The sequence below is a fragment of the Antechinus flavipes genome, chromosome 2 (assembly GCF_016432865.1).
Source record: "Antechinus flavipes isolate AdamAnt ecotype Samford, QLD, Australia chromosome 2, AdamAnt_v2, whole genome shotgun sequence".
Taxonomy (NCBI): Eukaryota; Metazoa; Chordata; class Mammalia; order Dasyuromorphia; family Dasyuridae; genus Antechinus; species Antechinus flavipes.
In genome coordinates, this window is record NC_067399.1 from 83,045,985 (window position 1) to 83,067,009 (window position 21,025).

General features: G+C 30.9%; 1 protein-coding gene across 4 annotated transcripts in view; it reads right to left on the bottom strand.

The window, feature by feature from the left end:
• MAP4K3 (mitogen-activated protein kinase kinase kinase kinase 3) overlaps nucleotides 1–21,025 on the bottom strand; it is a 191,730-nt gene that overhangs the window by 51,142 nt on the left and 119,563 nt on the right. The window contains exons 14-20 of one of the 4 annotated variants that reach the window (XM_051975155.1): nucleotides 19,660–19,718; nucleotides 18,077–18,139; nucleotides 12,154–12,212; nucleotides 9,807–9,839; nucleotides 6,016–6,054; nucleotides 5,717–5,770; nucleotides 4,139–4,181 (exon numbers count right to left, since the gene is read on the bottom strand). In XM_051975155.1, coding sequence (XP_051831115.1) covers nucleotides 4,139–4,181; nucleotides 5,717–5,770; nucleotides 6,016–6,054; nucleotides 9,807–9,839; nucleotides 12,154–12,212; nucleotides 18,077–18,139; nucleotides 19,660–19,718 — 350 coding nt within the window. The remainder of the gene's footprint in view (nucleotides 1–4,138; nucleotides 4,182–5,716; nucleotides 5,771–6,015; nucleotides 6,055–9,806; nucleotides 9,840–12,153; nucleotides 12,213–18,076; nucleotides 18,140–19,659; nucleotides 19,719–21,025) is intronic. The other 3 variants (XM_051975157.1, XM_051975156.1, XM_051975159.1) reach the window with 3 other exon arrangements.

Here is a 21,025-nt window from a genome sequence, read left to right on the forward strand (position 1 = left end):
TACAGCTTGCCCAAACTAACAGAGGAAGAGGTAAATATCCTAAACAGTCCCATCTCAGAAAAAGAAATAGAACAAACTATCAATCAACTCCCTAAGAAAAAATCCCCAGGACCAGATGGATTTACATGTGAATTCTACCAAACATTTAAAGAACAATTAACTCCAATGTTATATAAACTATTTGAAAAAATAGGGATTGAAGGAGTCCTACCAAACTCCTTTTATGACACAGATATGGTACTGATACCTAAACCAGGTAGGCTGAAAACAGAGAAAGAAAATTATAGACCAATCTCCCTAATGAATATTGATGCTAAAATCTTAAATAAAATATTAGCAAAAAGATTACAGAAAATTGTCACCAGGATAATACACTATGACCAAGTAGGATTTATACCAGGAATGCAGGGCTGGTTCAATATTAGGAAAACTATTAGCATAATTGACTATATCAATAACCAAACAAACAAAAACCACATGATCATCTCAATAGATGCAGAAAAAGCATTTGATAAAATCCAACATCCATTCCTAATAAAAACACTTGAGAGCATAGGAATAAATGGACTTTTCCTTAAAATAGTCAGGAGCATATATTTAAAACCATCAGTAAGCATCATATGCAATGGGGAAAAACTGGAACCTTTCCCAGTAAGATCTGGAGTGAAGCAAGGTTGCCCACTATCACCATTATTATTTAATATCGTATTAGAAACACTAGCCTCGGCAATAAGAGTCGAGAAAGATATAAAAGGAATTAGAGTAGGCAATGAGGAAACCAAACTATCACTCTTTGCAGATGATATGATGGTATACCTAGAGAACCCAGAGATTCTACCAAAAAGCTATTGGAAATAATTCATAATTTTAGCAAAGTAGCTGGCTACAAAATAAATCCCCATAAATCCTCAGCATTTTTATACATCACCAACAAAACCCAACAGCAAGAGATACAAAGAGAAATTCCATTCAGAATAACTGTTGATACCATAAAATATTTGGGAATCTATCTACCAAAGGAAAGTCAGGAATTATATGAGCAAAATTATAAAAAAGTCTCCACACAAATAAAGTCAGACTTAAATAATTGGAAAAATATTAAGTGCTCTTGGATTGGCCGAGCGAACATAATAAAGATGACAATACTCCCTAAACTAATCTATTTATTTAGTGCTATACCAATCAGACTTCCAAGAAAATATTTTATTGATCTAGAAAAAATAACAACAAAATTCATATGGAACAATAAAAAGTCGAGAATCTCAAGGGAACTAATGAAAAAAAAAATCAAATGAAGGTGGCCTAGCTGTACCTGATCTAAAATTATATTATAAAGCAGCAGTCACCAAAACCATTTGGTATTGGCTAAGAAATAGATTAGTGGATCAGTGGAAAAGGCTAGGCTCACAAGACAGAATAGTCAATTATAGCAATCTAGTGTTTGACAAACCCAAAGCCCCTAACTTCTGGGAAAAGAATTCATTATTTGATAAAAACTGCTGGGATAATTGGAAATTAGTATGGCAGAAATTAGGCATGGACCCACACTTAACACCATACACCAAGATAAGATCAAAATGGGTCTATGACCTAGGCATAAAGAACGAGATTATAAATAAATTAGAGGAACATAGAATAGTTTATCTCTCAGACTTGTGGAGGAGAAAGAAATTTGTGACCAAAGATGAACTAGAGACCATTACTGATCACAGAATAGAAAATTTCGATTACATCAAATTAAAAAGCCTTTGTACAAATAAAACTAATGCAAACAAGATTAGAAGGGAAGCAACAAACTGGGAAAACATTTTCACAGTTAAAGGTTCTGATAAAGGCCTCATTTCCAAAATATATAGAGAAATGACTCAAATTTATAAGAAATCAAGCCATTCTCCAATTGATAAATGGTCAAAGGATATGAACAGACAATTTTCAGAGGATGAGATTGAAACTATTACCATTCATATGAAAGAGTGTTCCAAATCATTATTGATCAGAGAAATGCAAATTAAGACAACTCTGAGATACCACTACACACCTGTCAGATTGGCTAAGATGACAGGAAAAAATAATGATGAATGTTGGAGGGGATGCGGGAAAACTGGGACACTAATGCATTGTTGGTGGAGTTGTGAACGAATCCAACCATTCTGGAGAGCAATCTGGAATTATGCCCAAAAAATTATCAAAATGTGCATATCCTTTGATCCAGCAGTGTTTCTATTGGGCTTATATCCCAAAGAAATACTAAAGAAGGGAAAGGGACCTGTATGTGCCAAAATGTTTGTAGCAGCCCTGTTTGTAGTGGCTAGAAACTGGAAAATGAATGGATGCCCATCAATTGGAGAATGGCTGGGTAAATTGTGGTATATGAATGTTATGGAATATTATTGTTCTGTAAGAAATGACCAGCAGGATGAATACAGAGAGGCTTGGAGAGACCTACATGAACTGATGCTAAGTGAAATGAGCAGAACCAGGAGATCATTATACACTTCGACAACGATATTGTATGAGGACATATTTTGATGGAAGTGGATTTCTTTGACAAAGAGACCTGAGTTTCAATTGATAAATGACGGACAAAAGCAGCTACACCCAAAGAAAGAACACTGGGAAACGAATGTGAACTATCTGCATTTTTGTTTTTCTTCCCGGATTATTTATACCTTCTGAATCCAATTCTCCCTACGCAACAAGAGAACTGTTCGGTTCTGCAAACATATATTGTATCTAGGATATACTGCAACATATCCAACATATAAAGGACTGCTTGCCATCTAGGGGAGGGGGTGGAGGGAGGGAGGGGAAAAAAAAATCGGAACAGAAATGAGTGTCAATATAATGTAATTATTAAATAAAAAATTAAAAAAAAAAAAGCTACAAAATAAAAAAAAAAACAAAACAGAAGGCAGAGCAGATTAGGGAATTAAAGTCAGAAACAAAACACTTGAGAATGGATAGGCTGAAAGGTAAGAGAAAGACAAATGAGGGAAATAGAATGGAGGAAAATACATAATAATTATAATTGTTCAAAAATGTTACATCAAGTTTCTCTGAGAAAGGCCCATTTTTCAAACATAAAGGGAAAGGAGTCAAATTTATAGAAATAAGTCACTCCTCAAATGATAAATTGCCAAAGGATATGAATAGGCTGTTTTAGATTAAATATTTAAAATATTCAAAGCTATCTATTTAAATAACAATTTTTTAGAAAATGCAAATTAAAACAACTCTTGGTTATTATTTCCTTACACTTATTAGACTGGCTAATATAACAGAAAAGGAACATGATGATGAAGGGGATATAGGAAAACTAAGACACTAATGTATTATCAGCAAACTTGTTTACTGACTCAAACATTTGTAAAACAATTTAGAACAATGCCCAAAGGGCTATAACACCATGCATACACTTTGACCAATCAATACTACTAGGAGGTCTGCATACCAAAGAGTTAATGAAATAAAAAGGAAAAGGACCTATGTGTACAAAAATAGTAACTCTTTTAATGGAAGAACTAAAAATTGAGGATAGGCCCATCAATTGAGGAATGGCTGAACAACTCGTATATGACTAATAGAATACTACTGTGCTATAATGATGAGCAGAATGCTCTCAGAAAAAAATGTAAAGATATATAAACTGATGCAAAATAAAATGAGCAGAACCAAGATAATAGCAATAGAAGATGACTACTACTCATTTACTCTGACATTAACTGTAAATGACTTTGCTATTCTTAGCAATACAATGACCCAAGCCATAAAGGACTTATTACAAAAAATGCTATCAATCTCCAGAAAAAAAAAAAAAAGACAAAAAAAACTGAAGGAATGTGCAGATTGAAGCATGCTTTAAAAAAATAAAAAACTTTTATTTTTCTTGGTATTTTTCTGTTTTCTTTCATAACATGACTAACACGGAAATATGTTTTGCATGACTATAAATGTATAATCTATATTTGCCTTTTTGATAAGATGGGAAGTAAAAAGAAAGGAGAAAATGTTTTAAGGAGAATACTGAAAATGTTTTTACATATTATTAGAGAAAAATAAAATAGAACTTAAACATTTTAAAAGGACAAAACTTTTTTACATATCTCAAAAATTTAATCAGGAAAAGAAACTTTCTTACCTTTGGTGGTAAAGGGGGTGGAACCTTTGCTTTCATAGTTGAACTAAAAAACAGCAAATCATAAAATCAGAACTCTCATAGAAAGTTTTGGAAGTGAAATATTACTAGACACATATTTTTTCAAGCTTAAAGGAATAGTCTAAGTTTCTCATTTTTAAATCAGTACAAAAAAGTGATGAATACTTTTTGTCAGATCCTTAAGATTTTTATAACTATTTCTGAGTGAAATGTCAGTTTGAAATCTACAGAGAAGATATGCTTTCATTATTTTTTGATACTATCCTGTATTAAAATTGGAAAAGAAAATTATTATACTTCCTAAATAACAGTTAAAGGATAGTCAATATAAAAAATCAAGCAAAAAATTTGAAAGAGATATAGGTAAGTATAGCAACATGATATTGGAGAGAATGTTATATTATAAAATGAGTTCCTATTACTTCTAGCATGAAATAACAAGGCTGAAGAACTTATAAAAACTTTTATCTGGATTCAACTGAAGCACTTGCACTTAAAAGGAATTTAATTTTTTTAAAAAATATTAAATTCTATGGAATTTTAAAGTGAGAGGGGACCTTAGAAGATTATCCATCCAATTCAATAATGATCTTCACCAAAACCCTGATTTAATGACTTTGTCCGGCATAAAGCATGCTGCCCTGGTTCTTCAAGGATTGTCAAAGGATCTATCAAAGTGGAAAGGCTGTGAATTTGGGACTAGCTATGAATAATGTCTGATGTTCAAGAATCAAGCATAGATTACTTTGGAGAGGGCTATCACTATAATGAATAGAAAATGATGAATGTTTGTTTTGACCATAGCAGATTCTTTAAAAGCATCTACTAAATAAGTTTATGTTAGGATCTCAGACAGTGGAAGGAGTGTTCAAAATAATGAAATTAAAGAGATTCTTGAAGTACTGAAATATCATAAAATAAATCTTTTCCCATTTCTGCACATAGGCATAAAATAAAGTTTCCCAAAAGGCTCTGTGTAGCTTTAGGGCATTAAAGCTGTATAAATACGAATGTGTATGTGTATAAAATATAGATCTATCCTTTATTTTAAATATTTCCACATATTATTTAAACGAGTAATTTCATAACTTCCAGAGTGGAAACTCTTTCTAAAAATGCAGACTGGCACAACTTGTTCATAATCTGTAATGCAGTTAAGAAGTTAAATTACCTATATGTGATAATAGTTAGCAAACACAGGACTGTAATGTCAAGTTGCCTTTTTCAAGTTCTTCTCATTTTCTCTCTACATAAAGTAGGTCCTTAACAGATATCCATTCAACTGAATCATGTTTAATAACAAAACTTAAACTTTTAATCTTAAAAGAATAAAGCTATCAAATCAGCAACTGAGATTAATAAGACAATTTAATAGAAAACTTTTCTTTAAAATGTGGGCAATGAACAATTATGGAAAAAAGGAGGAAAAAAACCCTGTGGTATAGTCTGAGAACAATGGCTATTTTGAACATTACACTTATTATATACAATATTTAATCAACATGAAAAATTTCCCCCTTTCACTATGAATGGCATACAAAATAAATTCTAAGGACTTACTGTTTAGATTCATCATCATCTCCTTCTTCATCTTCTAAATGTGCCACATGCCCCCTAAAGAGATTTCACTGATGAGAAGAGAATTCTCTAATATACTGTAAAGACTACTTCTGTTAAGAATTTTACCCTTTCTAGCTTAGCTTTGGGGGCTAGGAAAAATTTTTTTATTTTCTTTTTTTGGGAGGGAATGTTGAGGAGGTTGGAGGATGGGAAGAGAGAACAGAGAGGGAAACTTAAAACTGCTAATGCAGCATGGAAAAGTATATAAAAATTTTAAAAACAGTAAAGATAAAAATTACCTCTGATGTAATTCTTCTTCAACAGACTTCAAAAGACTCCTTTGAAAAATTAAAACAAAAATATTTAGGAAATATACACAATCATAAGAATAAAACGTCATCATTTATCATTTGATATATACAAAAATAGTATCATTTATATTTGAACAGTTCCAACAATATACTACAAAGTTATATGCATTTGTCCTATTTAAGCACATTTAATGATGGATTACCAATAACTTTCCTGGCCAGCTACTTTAAACATCATCAAGATAATTAAAAAAAGAGATTTTCATACTCAATGAAAAAAAATTTTTAAAGAGAAGACATTTAATAAGGAAAGTCACAGTAAGAATGACAAAAATTAATTTCAGGCTTATATTCAGAAATGTTCAAGCCTGATACTGAGAAAATAATTAATCTAATTCATATTTTCTCTTTTTTAAAATAAGGAATATAACATTTTTCAAAAGTCATGCTCCCAGACAATCCTATAAAATGAAACATGTTGGACCTTTCTGCAAAAGCATGCATGCATGTGATGTGAATACATGAATGTAGCAGCACTTTGCTTTCACAGAAGACAAAGTTACTTACCTGTAGAAACTGTTCTCCAGGGGTGTACTGGCAAACAAATTTACACTTTGGGAAGTTTGAGCCTGAATTAGACCAAATGGAAGGATACTACATTTAGGCCCATTTCAAAGATTTTTTTGTTGTCAGGAGAGGAACAGGAAAACCAAAGCTTTCCAAAGATCACTCATTACTCTTCAATGCAAGATCCTTTATGATAAGGATTCTTAACCTAAGTCCTTGAAATTATATTTTTAATTTGTAACTTTATTTCATTACAACTTTCCTTTGTAATTCTATAGATTTAATTTCATTAATTTAAAAACATAATTCTGAGAGTATTTCACAGGTTTCACCTGACTCGCCAAAGGGGTCCATGACACAAGAAGATCCTTGCTACAATGAAATGAGTAAATAATCCATTTCTTCTATAATAACGCAAATATGCTTTCTAGAATAGAAGGGGCAGAAACCAATAAGAATTTATTTCCTGATTTGCCATATAAGAAAATTATGACAAACATATTGTATTTTCTCTAAAGGATTAAACAAATTCCTATTATATGCTAAGCACTGTAGGTAGACAGAAATAAAGCAGTCTCTGCCCTCATGGAATTTACATTGCATCAAGAGACTATATAAAATATGCTTGAGAGAAACAAGGTTAATTTTTTTTTTTTGATGGAGAGAAAAAGGCCAGTCAGAAAAGGTTTTTGATGTACAAGGTGGAACTTGAGCAGAGTGCTCTGAAAGGTACTGGGAGGAGTTAAAAGAAGTGAAAGTGAAGTGGGAATACCCTGTAGCCATGGAAGATGGGAGAAAAGTCATGTCATAGGAAAAGAAAGACAAAAAGGCCAATGGTGTTAGAACTTTAAGTATGTGGGTTAATGTATAATCAAAGCTGGAAAGATATATTGCAGCCAGGTTGGAAAGGACAGTATTATTTTAGTAAACTTTTGTTTCATGTATTTATTGAACTCTCAGAATTGTTGAAAATTAAACGCAAGAGTTTATAAAAGTCAGTGGAAGAGGATCTCGTTTAGAGTCACCTTTGAGATCATATATTCCTAACTCTTTTACAGATTAGTAAACCAAAACAGCAGTTAATTAATATTTTCAATAGATAAAGTAATATGTTAACACCTTCAAACAATAGGTGATACAGACAAGCCCTAGTTATTTTACTTTGTAAGAGAATAAACTGAGACACTGAAATTAAACAGAATTTCATAATTTACAATGCTCTACAATACTGCTAATACAAGGCTAGTAACCATGAGGGAACACTTAAAGGACTTTTTGAGATTTTGGTCCCTGAAATCTATACATGACTATACAAAGAAGCTACGATACTGTTAGTATGGGTAATTCCCAATCTGGACATTCCCTCCTTCAAGTTCAAAGCAACTCAGCTAAGAAATTGGAAGGAGACCACCAACACATATAGAATTAAGAGACATGCAGATTTACATAGTTACTAAAGCATATGAAGTGATAACTGAACCTGTCTTTCTGATTTCAAGTCCAGAACTAGCTCTCCATTAAGTAGCTCTAATTTGACCATCTATAAATAGAACAAAAATTTGTTCTGGGGTCATTAGTTAATATGCCTATGATGGAATTTCAGGTAAGAGTTAGTTAGCAGAGGATTTTTATCCTAGAATCTTGAAATAACAAAAATAAAAATAAAAATAGAGGCTTTTTCTGCCAGCAAATACTTAGAATTCTTGCTAGTACATAAGACTGAGGATAGGAGGCAAAAGAGGAACTAGAATACTATAACCTTCTCTCATGTTACTTACTAGTCCTCTGAGAAGTGGAAAAAGGAGACCAGCCAGTTATCTGAAATATTATAAAATGATCTTTTAAAAAATGTTAAGGTTCAGACAATTTTTCTTCACTGGGTTGTGGGAGTCAAAATTTCTTGATTCCATTAAGTCAAGAGTAGGGATTGTCTTTTACCCTTCGTTGTATCCTTAGCACTTAGCACATGCCTAGTGTGTAGTAAGTACTTACTGCTTGTTGACTGAATAACTGATTTTTTAAAAAGTCTATGATATGAGTGTTCCAATGCCAAGATTAATAAAACTATCTGCTGGCATATTCCATATTTTGTGAGCATGAGGAATAACAGGTTAACAGAAATAACCAGGCAATATTTAAGATTCTTTTCCTAACAAAATGATAATTTTTACTTATTTTTGATATATTTGACCTTCCATGGTTTTTATTAGAAAGCTCTGATTCTAGAATTTTGAAACAAAAGCAAAACAGGCAAATAATTAAATACATATAACTCCTTAAATTAGGGGAGGGGAACAACTGGTTTAAGAGTCATATAAGGCCTTTGAAATCATTTGCTAACGCAATAGCAGGTGATGATGAAATGAAAGCTGGGTACAGCAACCACCTCAGTTATAGAACTGAGTTCTGTAAGTTGATAATTTTGTGCAGCCCATGAATGACGTTATAAATAGTCAAAGTGATGTTGACAGAAAAAAAAGTCCATTTTCCCTAGTTGTCCCTCCACCCCTTACTTTAAGTAAGTAAGAAGAGAAATGTGGCCCTGATGACTGGAGCCTGGAACCCAAGAGTACCAATTTTTGAAATGTACCTCAATCCTAACCCAGTGTCAAAATAACCATGGTCCTTTCAATCACCTAAGAGCATGTCAGATTAACTATGTTTCCAATAATAGAAAAGTTTTTAAAGATAATTATCAGATTTATTAACATTTTTTTTTCTTCTTAAACTTTCTCTAATTCGAATTCTCCTCCTTCGTCCACCAACCTCTGAGTTTGGCTCTTAAAATGAAGTTAGCAAGAATAACCTTCCATTAAGTAGCCAGAGGAAGTTAATTTTATCATCTACTTCAGAGATAAAATGCCAAAGATGAGATGCTCGGAAAGGACATCCTCATTACTTCTAGGAAGTTAAGAGAACTTTTGCTTTCTCTGGGAAAAACAGAAACAAAAATAACTACATTGTAATTCTAATTAGGTATTTCCTGCCTGGTCTACACTAAGTAGTACCCACAAGTGGAAATCTGTCTGCCTGAATACCTATGGAGAGAACAGGAAATACTTCTGAGTTTTAAAACACTGCCCAGTCACAAAAACAAAGCAGACACAAGTAAATACAATAAAGAGGAGTGCTACATCCATGCTCATGTCACATGTATGGAATATGCTTGTACACAAAACATAGCCAAAAGACACAACTTTTGGCCAACATACCTTGCCAGTGAATCGTTATATAGAGTACAATTCCTTAAGCAGTGATCCAATTAATCAAAAAATGAAGGTTGTAAAAATTATTAACTTTTTTTTTTTGGCCTAGTCAAAATAAATTACTCTGTAAATAATTTTAATTATCACAATCAGACTGGAAAGTCACATTTCTTTTTTAAAGGCAATATACGTCATTTGCTGATATTGTATTTTTTCTGTACTTCTGAAAGTTTTTATTATTTTCTAAGTTATCTATTAAAACAGAAAAATGAACTAAACAATTTTATCAAATTATTTGTCTTCAATTGATATTTATGTTTAGATTTGATCAAAAGGACAATCTCAAATTTAGACCAAACCCTATGACACTTGGATTTTATACATGATACCAAATAGGACTTTTCTGACTTTTAACAAGCTAAAAACAACTTGAAATAATAAGTGCATTCTATTTTCATATAATGAACTTTTTATATATTTGCTAATTTAATAAATATTTTTACAAAATAATTTTGTTTAAATAAAAGTTAATTAAGTTGGCAGCTATATTAAAGGCATGAAAGTTTATGTTCCAGAGAACTCAAGTCAACATTGGGAAGGATGACAAGTTTGGTATAATTAAATGATCTTCAATCAAGGCATGATTTTTAGTTAGAGCCCCAAAAACCCATTAGTATGCAGAAGCTACTTTCCAACTATTTTAAAATATAGAAATAGGAGAAATCATGAATATTAAATATAAGTATTAAATAATTTTTTAAAATTTAAATTATTTTCATTTCTACCACAATCTAAAGATTGATGAAATATGTTGCCAACTGAAATCTTAAGTATTTAAATATGATTCACATTCATGAAATATGAATATTTATAATTTACAAATTATACTAACTAGGAAATTGTAGTTTGTGACATAAAACTTGAACCAGGAATTAAAACAATCAAAGAAAAACATTAAATTGGCTAAAAACACACTTATATTTGAAAAACATAATATACTTGAAAATATTAACTATTCCTTTTAGAGAAAACCTTTCCAAAGGCTGGATGGAGTATTTCTTGTTGACTTAGAAAACAATGAATCCAAGCACATACCTGATGTTTATGCATAAGTATAAGAATAAAAAATGTAAATAGAGATTTAAGATTTAAGAGGCACTTCTTTCTTGGGCTGACCCTGGGGCCAGACAATCCAAGTATTGTAATCTCTATTTTACCAAGGAGGAAACACAAGTTCAAAGAGGTTCTTGCCTTGGCATCATTAAGTTTCAGAATTGGAAATCAAACCCAAATCTTTTATTTCTAAGGCCATGTTCTTCTTCTCCCTCTCCATTCCCACCCCCCCCCCCCCTTAAAATAAAGTGTTGCCTTCTGGAAATCAAAGGAGCAATGGTAAAGCAAATGATTATAAAATGCTCTTTAAATTATTTCAAGAGACCACTGATAGAAGATATTTTAAAGGGGAAAATGTTCCAGGACAGAAATAGGAAAATGTACACATAAAACACAAATTTGACTAACCAAACAAAACAAAACAAAAAAACCCCACAAAAAACTTTTGTGGAGTGATTTAAACAGGTTTTCTGTTAGATTCTGAAATAGAGTATAAACATGCAGGAGAGAAATTATTTTAATTTCTGAGAGATGAACCAAATATAATTATAAATTAAAATATGTACAGTACCTATGTAATGAACATAACGAAAATATCAAGAATTAACAGTATCTGTCGAATAGTTTTAAAAATATTTTTAATATCATATTACTGAAAATCTTTAGTATTTATAAAAATTTTGAGTCCTCAGTTTCTAGCGTTTAATAACATTTTTTGATTGATATAGAAAAAAATTTAAGCAATACTTGTTACCCATGCTCCTTTATGGTTTGAACTACTGTATAATCTAGAATCTGTTTGAGGCAGTTACTAGGTGAAATATAATTTCACCATCACACTTTTTTCCTCTGGCTTATATTTATGCAAGTAATATCCTAGTAAAATTTTATTTTTTAGGTTAATTCAAATTATAATTTTTATTCCATTAGTGAGCTGAAGCATATAACAGCCCGAAAATTGTTCAGGAAAAACTGGAAAAAAGAACTGTATGTTAGAATGGAGTTTCGTATTTTACTTCATAATAGTTAAGAACTGGCAATTTTCTAAATACTTTTTCTTCTAAAATATTGAATTTATCCACCTCATATATAAAAATTGTCATTATTATTATTAGTAAATCTAAATCTCAACATTTAAAAAATACTCTATTATAGAATATGTCTATAACTTTGTTTTGATTATAATAATAAAGATAATTTAAATAATCCTCAATTTTGAGTTAATAAAAACTTTACTTACTTATTTCCACCTAAAAAATAACTGCTTTGGTGTCCTTGTCCATACTCCAGCTGAAGATCCTAATTTTACAAAGTAAAGTATTTGGTAAAACAAAAAAATAACAGCAAAAACCAGGAGTCAATTATATAATTATATTATCTCAAAGAATGAAATTGCAGATAAAAGAAATTTTTATTGCTTATGTATTTAAAGTTGTATTATTTTCAAAGACATATAGTAAAAGAACTCTAAGAGTGCTAAGATTACATGGACAGCCTGCCATTTAAATAAAATTCCATATCTAAATTTGATCATTAAAATAATAAAAAATGAAATTGTTTTAAAACTTCATTTATGATTAAGCTACAATTAGCTTACAATTAGGCACAGTAATGGAGAACAGTTTTGTTTTGGTTTGGTTTGAAAGATAAAACAAAACATAAGATGTGTTTTTGTATTACCTTTCCTTAATTTCCCTTGGGTTAAAAAAAAAAAAAAGCAAATTAAATAAAGCTGCACCTTTGAAAATTTAAACTTAACACATGCTAGAAGAACTATATATGTTTAAAATAGATTACTTACTGTCTAGGGAAGGGGGTGGGAGAATGGAAGGAGAAAATTTTGGAATATGGGGTTTTGCAGGGGTGAATGATGAAAATTACCTTTGCATATATTTTGAAAATAAAAAGCTATTATTAAAAAAAAAACTTATACAAGAATCAAGCTTATAAAATGTTTAGTTTTTCAGTATTTTATAGAAGCAAACTAATTTTTTAATGGATAAATCATTATTAATTACAACTGAATACTAAAGACCTTTTCTATTATTCTGAAAACATTCCATAATTTTAAATCATAAGTTATGTTGACATTAACTATAGAACTAAATATATAGTACAGATATCTTACTAGTGCTCAAAAGATTTATGCCTGACATTAATGATATTGAAATTATCAGTGTAAGTCATTTTGACTACACCTTTGTGGATTATAAGTTTCAGAGCTATGGAAGAGTAAAAAAATCAAACAATTCAAACACAAGCATTTGATCAGGAACTAAAATATGGGTTTTTTATAACAATGGGGGGCATATCACAAGATGCCTTTTTTCCACAGATAAACCTACAGCTCCTCTCTATACTATAGTTCAAAAAGTGTTGTGGCACAGAGTTGAATAGTTAACCTTTTAATTTCCTCAGAACAATTTCCATTTGTAGCTTTTTTTTTTTAAATGAATTTAGTTCCAATTCAGAGTGATATAAATTGTTGTCTACATTCTCTTTCTTGTTCAATAAATTTTGTTATTTTGGCCTAGAAGGATATATAAATACAATTCTCTACCACAAACACTTTTAGTCCATGAAGATAGCTAGAATAATTTATTTTTACATTTCACAGAAGTGAAAAATCTCTATAAAATTTGGTTTCTGAAATATCAAAAAGCTTTTAGTGAAATTGAAAACAAAAATATTGCTTTAGAACAAAGCTTAAATTTATTTCCTCTCCTTTTCTTTTTTGGGAGAGAGAATAAGAGAGTACTGCCCATAATAGTATAATTTACTACCAGAGAGAAAAAAAGAAAATAAAAAATTGCATAGTTGTAAAGTTCATATAAAATTTGAATGAAAAACAAGGCCTATTTTACTTACTTTAATGATATTTCTTAAAAGGATAAAATCAAAATGTTATCCCAGCACATGCAAACAATTACAAAAATAATATTAATTGCATATTTTATTCAGAATGCCATTAACTTTTCCTTAGCCCTTTATTTTTTGATACTATTTATTTACTGGTTACAGTAATTTTCTTTTTAAAAAAATTTCATATTAATATTATTATCACAAGAAGCCCTGATGGATACAATTCTAACCCTAGATGCTTTTTTTCTAATATAGCATATAATGAAGACCTTCTTACTGAGATAATGACAAAAACTGCAAAATTCTATAAAGATTTTTATTTCTAGCTCAGCTAGTCATAACCCCAAGACTATATTCTTTTCACATATAACAGAAATAAACAAAAACTACATAGAAATACCAATAATTTCTGTTGCATTATTACCAATTGAGCCAATATTTCTAAGAGAGTGTTAAGATCATCTGATTATGCTAATAACAAAAATTTTATGGCAATGAAAAAAATTTGTCAAAAGGGGTTAGTGACCTTTGAGGAAAAAAGGAAAAAAAGTAGACTTGAAATCACTTAAGTGGGACTTCAATTAATTAATTAAGCAGAATTTAGAATGACTGGGAAGATGCCTAAGCCAGTGAAGACATTTTTATGTCAGGTCTTTAGATACAGAGAAATATACAAAATGGGCCAAACATTAAGCAAGCTATAGATGAAATATTCTTATATTAAGAGTAACTTATTTAGCTTATCATTTCATTTAGATAGCACTTCACAAACACAACAAAGAAGAAATAAACATGACAGAGATAAATGAAATGAAGGTACAATAGCCCTCAATGGTAATAATACTAATGTTTTTCTTTTTTTTTCTTTTTGTGCTGAGGCATTTGGGATTAAGTGATACCTAGGAAATGTTAAGTGTCTGAGGCCAGCTCTGAACTCAGGTCCTTCTGACTTCAGGGCTGGTGCTCTATCCACTGCACCATCTAGCTGTCAAAAGTATTTTTTTTTTTTTTTTAAGATAAAGGACTTGAAACTGCCTATGTAATAAAAAGAACTCTGGAATATTTGTTTGAAATTAAATTAAAAACAACAACAACAACATTAACTCATTGCTACCTTGAAATTCTTGAAGAAAATAATTCATTTAAATAATGTTAAGGACTTGTAATCTAATTGGTACATATACTTCCTCCACCATGCATGGCACAAAGTCTATGCATTAGGTGACGACCTATTTGAGCTTCTGTAGCTTAAAAAAAATCCCACAACTATCTGGTAGAATACCTCCTAATGTCATGTGGGCCAGGACCTTATATTGACAAAATTAGCTAGAAGTGAGAATCAGATAATGATTTGCTAATGAATGGCTACCTTTGGCTACATTAAGAATTAAAATAAATTAGCAAACGGGGGGACAGGAAGACATTACTGGCCTAAAATTTACCTAATTTTAGGAAGAAAAGTATAAAAAGATCCATTTTAAAGGAACAGAAGGTCAAAACTTAAATGGTTTATTTGACAGATAATTTCCCAAACTAGGAAGATACATGAAAGAAAAATGAGGTAGTATGTTAAGAAAAAAAAAAGAATTGGAACAAAAAAAGAAAGATATTTGCAATGGGATAATGGAAACAGAAAGTATGCGTTCTATCAAAGTAGTTATACAATGGTAGAAATCTTCCAGAATGATGTAAAAGTCTAAATGCAGTAAGGTAAAACAGTCTAAAAACATGAAACAAATATTTTTAACAAAGGAGCAACTAGAAGGTGTAGTAGAGATACAGCATTGGTTCTTAAGTCAATAGGACCTGAGTTTAAATCCAAAACTCAGATCCTTCACACCTACTAGCTGTGTGACCCTGGGAAAGTCACTTAACCCCAACTGACTCGCTCCCTTTCTCCAAAAAAATACCTTAGCAAAAATAGTTCAAAATATAAGAGGAAAACAGAAGGAAGGCTAAGCAATGTTTTGCTATAATATTTGAGAAAATTGTAGTTTGAATAAAGATTTTTCTCAGGATAATCAAAGAAAAGATAAACATTCAATTTGACCAAAAAAACAAGTCAAAGATTTATTATAGGAAACAAATAGGTAAAAAAACAACTTGAATCACAGACTATTAAAAATGAACCTACCTACAGGTTGAATTATGTGAAAAACTGAATTTTTAACAATGTTAGAAAACTCTGTGAAGCAAAAGATGAACTAATCAAGTTTTTAACCATTAGAGTGTGGGGAACATTTCCTATTTCTACCTTTAAAAATGAAATTTAGGGGCAGCTAGGTGGCACAGTGGATAGAAGGCCTGAAGTCAGGAGGACCTGAGTTCAAATGTGACCTCAGACACTTAATACTTCCTAGCTGTGTGACTCTGGGCACTTAACTCCAGTTGTCTGAGCAAAAATAACAACACCAAAAAAAAAAAAAAAAAAAAAAAGAAATTTAGCAGGTTAAATGTTTCATAAGATAAAAAATTTTAGAATATTCCTTGAAATTTCAAAATTAGTTTTTTCTTAATAAGTAGGCATGAAAGATTGATTATCTTATATTAATTTTATAACAACATGCCCCAAATAATATTACAATTAAATTTGGCATGATTTAGGAGAATAAAATGTCTTGTATGAGGTCTTTTATGTGGAAGTCATTCAATGCTGACTAATTATATGTTATCATGCTAGGTAAACATCAAAAAAACTCAGGACAAGATATGGTGATATGCAACATATCTTTTCAAATTAATTATGGATAAAAGCACTCTGCAAGGTGCTTTCTTCATTTTTGAGAATAACATAAAGTATAAATACCACCTGTTCTTTAAAAATCTGATAGAATTCTAAAAAATTCTAAACATTTGTTAGAACTCTAGCTTTTTTCTTTAATAAGCTCCTTTAGAGCTTTATCTATTACCTTTTCTGATACTGAGTCACTTAAGATCTCCATCTGATCTTTTGACAGTTTTGGTTATCTTATAATTTTGAAGATAATCCTCTATTTCTTTTGTATTCTCAGTTATATTAGCATATAAGTATGCACAAATAATACACTTATCAAGATTACTACAACAATGTAAATGGAAAATAAATAACTTCACATTAAAAAACATCAGAAGTAATTATAACAAAATTATAAAGATCAAGTAGGATGCGGTAAGGAAAAGTATGAGATTATACTTCTAATAAACCCCTTTGTGGAGGTGGATGTTCTTTCTTTTCATACATGATTGTGTCTTGATTAGTTATGCTCTTTATTAAAAAAAAGCTAAACTTTCCAGAGTTTCCTAAACCTCAAAACAATGGGTATAGATTAGATAATCTTTACTATGCCTTCCACTGTGAAATTCTATGAAATCACTAAAATTAGATATTTGAATCAAGTTTTAAGTGTTTCAAGATGTTACCCCTGCTTTTCTGGCCCATCTTCACTTTCCTTTCTGAATTCTCTACTGCTGGTTGTCTGTATAACATAGTGTGGTACTTGACTCTTGTCTTGTGCTATATTCATATATAGTTAAATCCTATTTCCCCTACAGGACTTAGAATTCCTTACAATATCTAGCACAGTCAAAGCATATACAAAGTACTTTATAGATTCTTGTTAAATTGAACTGAATTAATAAAAACTTTATTTTAGGTCCAAAAGACAGAAACATATAAGATACCAAAATGGGACCTTGAAATAAGACACCTTTTTTTTTTTTTTTAACAGAAGGGTCAAGGATAAAAAGAGGTGGCTTTACACTTAATATGATGCCACCATATTTGTTACATTTGATTTTTATATGTTTCCTTTAAATATTCAGATGCTCTTACTACCAATGGCTTCAATGATGATAACTGTAGGATAATACAGTGTGGGCCTAAGAAAACTGAGCGAGACCCAATAATTCTTCTTTAAAAAAAATTAACCAGTGATTAATTTTTAAAATTAATTTCTAATATATACACATATTCTTCTTTAAACTACATGAAAAATATTCTGTATTAAAACAGAGAAGAGATATCCAAAAGGAATATATATGACTTCCCATATTAACTTTTGTATCTGAGTACAAATGATAAATATTAGGGTAAATACTGAGACTTTTCATTAAAAATAGTAACAATTTATCCAGAGAAAAAATTATTTCTGATTAAACAAAAATTACTTGTCTTTAGTATATGGTAGTAGTTTGCTAATGCTAAATAAAATAAATTAATGAAAATAATGAACATGGTGCAACTGGACAAAATGTAAGTGCTTTGTAAAGAAAATATAAGACAAAACCAACGCTGACAAAGAAAATCAGAAGATGAGAAATACCAGATTAGATCTTGCAGTGTAGTATATTTCTTCTGAACTGTCCAAAAAATCGTCACTGTCGGGCTGTTTAGCAGACAGAGACCAAGAAACCCAGGTTATTTACACTTAGAACAAAAGCCACAAATACACAAAGGGAAATTTTCACAAGTTGGATAAGTCCTGCCAACATAATTTTGTTAAGGCAAATGCAAAGTTATGTTATATTAAAAAGCTTAAGAAAAAGCATCTACAATAAACTTTGCATGATAATATTAAATTTTAGTTTAGGGTTTGAATACATATAATGACAAGGGTGGGTAGGGAAAAGCAAAATGAACAAAGCTGCCTTAACAAAATACAATTAGCATTTGTCAATTTCATTTCAATTTTCTCAGTATCTCCCACCTCTACTTATTCTTCCCAGGTATCATAAAATAATTTTCCTTTAATCTTCCCTTCCTATGGATTTCTGAATCAGATAACTTCCATGAGAAAACTAACAATTCCTTCCATTGGTTTAAAAAAAATTGACCAAGTAGGTTTAATTATTAATAAGAGATTTGCCCCCTTGGTCTTTATGATTCTTTAAATTAATTAGATTTAATTTAGATTTAAAATAAATTTTAAAGCTGGACATACAAAGCTTTACTGGAAGTTTTTAAAGGAACTATAATATTTAAAAGGTAAAGTTTTAAAACACAACACCCCCTTCCTCCCCCCGTTAAGACACTAAAATTATCTGAATTATTTTAAGCAATTTCCCTATCAAGAATGTAGCTAGTATTACTAAATACTTTAAGAAAGGCAGTTTTTTTTTTTTTGATCAACAGGACCTCCGATTTCATAAGTATAGGAAACTACTGTTAAAGAAACTCTTCAAAAATCAGCAACTGGCGTGCCACTAACTCTTGTAAATTAAAAACTAAGTGGAGGCCCTAAAGTGACTAGCACATGGTCACAAAGCCAGTACATCAGAGTAGAGATGAGAAAAATCAGTCATTTTTTGAACAGAGTTAAGTTTAGTACTCTGATCATATACTGTACTTTATTAAAGTTTATAAAGTGACCTATGAACTTGAAGACAGATTATTTAATTTAAAAATGTGTTCTTTACTGGGACAACATTCTAATTTAAACCCTTGAGAAGTTAGAAAAATATATCTTAATATAGACACACAAAAAAAATCCAGCCACAAAAAATTGCAACATAAACAGGAAAAAAAAAAGGGTCAAATTAAAAAAAAAAGTTTAAACAAAGAATATTAAAATTACCATTAAAGTTATTCCACTAGTTTATTAGTGATGTATGAGTCCAGATGACCTATAATAATTGATAATCAATCTCATTAACAGATTTGACAATTTTCAAAACTGCTTACCTTACACTTCCCAAATGCTTTAAAAAATATTATCAACACTTTTCTCCCTTGCTAAATATATTGATGTCACAAAGGTTAAACAAATATATATATATTTGTTTATATATATATATATATATATATATATATATAGAGAGAGAGAGAGAGAGAGAGAGAGAGAGAGAGAGAGAGAGTGTGTGTGTGTGTTAGTTTTCAGAGTTAAGAGTAACATCTTATATTACTTACCAGCTCATGATGTGGCTCTGTCTCCTTCCTTAAGGGTGGATCAAATTTTACTTGACCAACTATCAAAAGAAGAAATAAAAAACTTGCTAAAAAAAATCTTATGATCAATCAGATGGACTTTTTAGCTGTGTAATCTCAGAAAAGTCACTTAAGACCTCCCTCCCCCGCAAAAGGATAGCTTTACTTTTGTTACTCAGTGATAAAAGATGCTACATCCATTTCTGATAATGTACTACTAGTCTAATGTTAAAAAAACCAAAATTTTCTTACAGATGAAGAAACCTTAACTACCATTTCTATAGATCTTACAAATTTCCTTTCCAGAACTGATAATTTTTTAAAATGATAAATAACTACAGACTCTTTAAAGCCAGAATGTCACTTGCAGCTTCATCATAGCTGTTTCTCACTATAAGCAATCCAGGCAACATAATCACCCAATACATCTTAATTTTGGCTTTAGGTAGGACAAAGTACAATTGAGCAGAGTTCAACTATTCAATTTACCCAACATTTAGATGAGTAAATCTTAACTATAAGGCATTGTGTTAGCACAGGAAATGCAAAGACAGTCACAAAAATAATCATGGGCCCTTAAGGAGTTTACATTCCACCAATGATATACAACACATATGGAGAGTATATCTAGTACAAACAAAGTAATTTCAAGAGGGATTAGTGGATTCTGGAGTTTGAGGACATGAGTTCAAATCCCAATTTCAATTCTTAGGACAGGAGTAGTAAAGTTCAGCCATGTAAGAGCTCATATTTGACCATGTTATCCCTATTAAAAAAACTCCCATGGCTCCTTAGAGCTTCCTAGAGCAAATATACAGTACTCCCATCACACCTTAACCTCCTCTCTCTCCCCCCTCCGCCCCCCCCTCCAGTCTTTTTACACCTTACTCTTTGACACACATACTCTTTGACACAGTGACTCTTAGCTACTCCATAAACAAGACACTTGATTCTCCACATTTTCTCTGGCTGTCTGCTATGTCTGGTATGCTCTCCATCCTTACTTCTGCTTAATGATTTCTTTTTTAAGTCCGAACTAAAATCTCACTTTTTACCAGAAACCTCCAATCCCCCTTAAATTCAAAGCATTCTATCTTTAAAGTACTTCTTTTTTATCTTGCTACATAAAGCAAGCTGCTACATATGTTTACTTTCATGTCCTTTGAGTAAGCTCCCTGTCTTTTGCCTTATTGTGTATTCTCAGTCATCAGCAGTGTCTGGTATATATTCTGGCACCCAGTAGGCACTTAAAAGTTTGATTGAGTGACCTTAGACCCATCACTTAACCTACCAGGTCCTCAGATAACTGATCTGTAAAATGAGGTTAGACTAGATAGGCTTTCAGTCC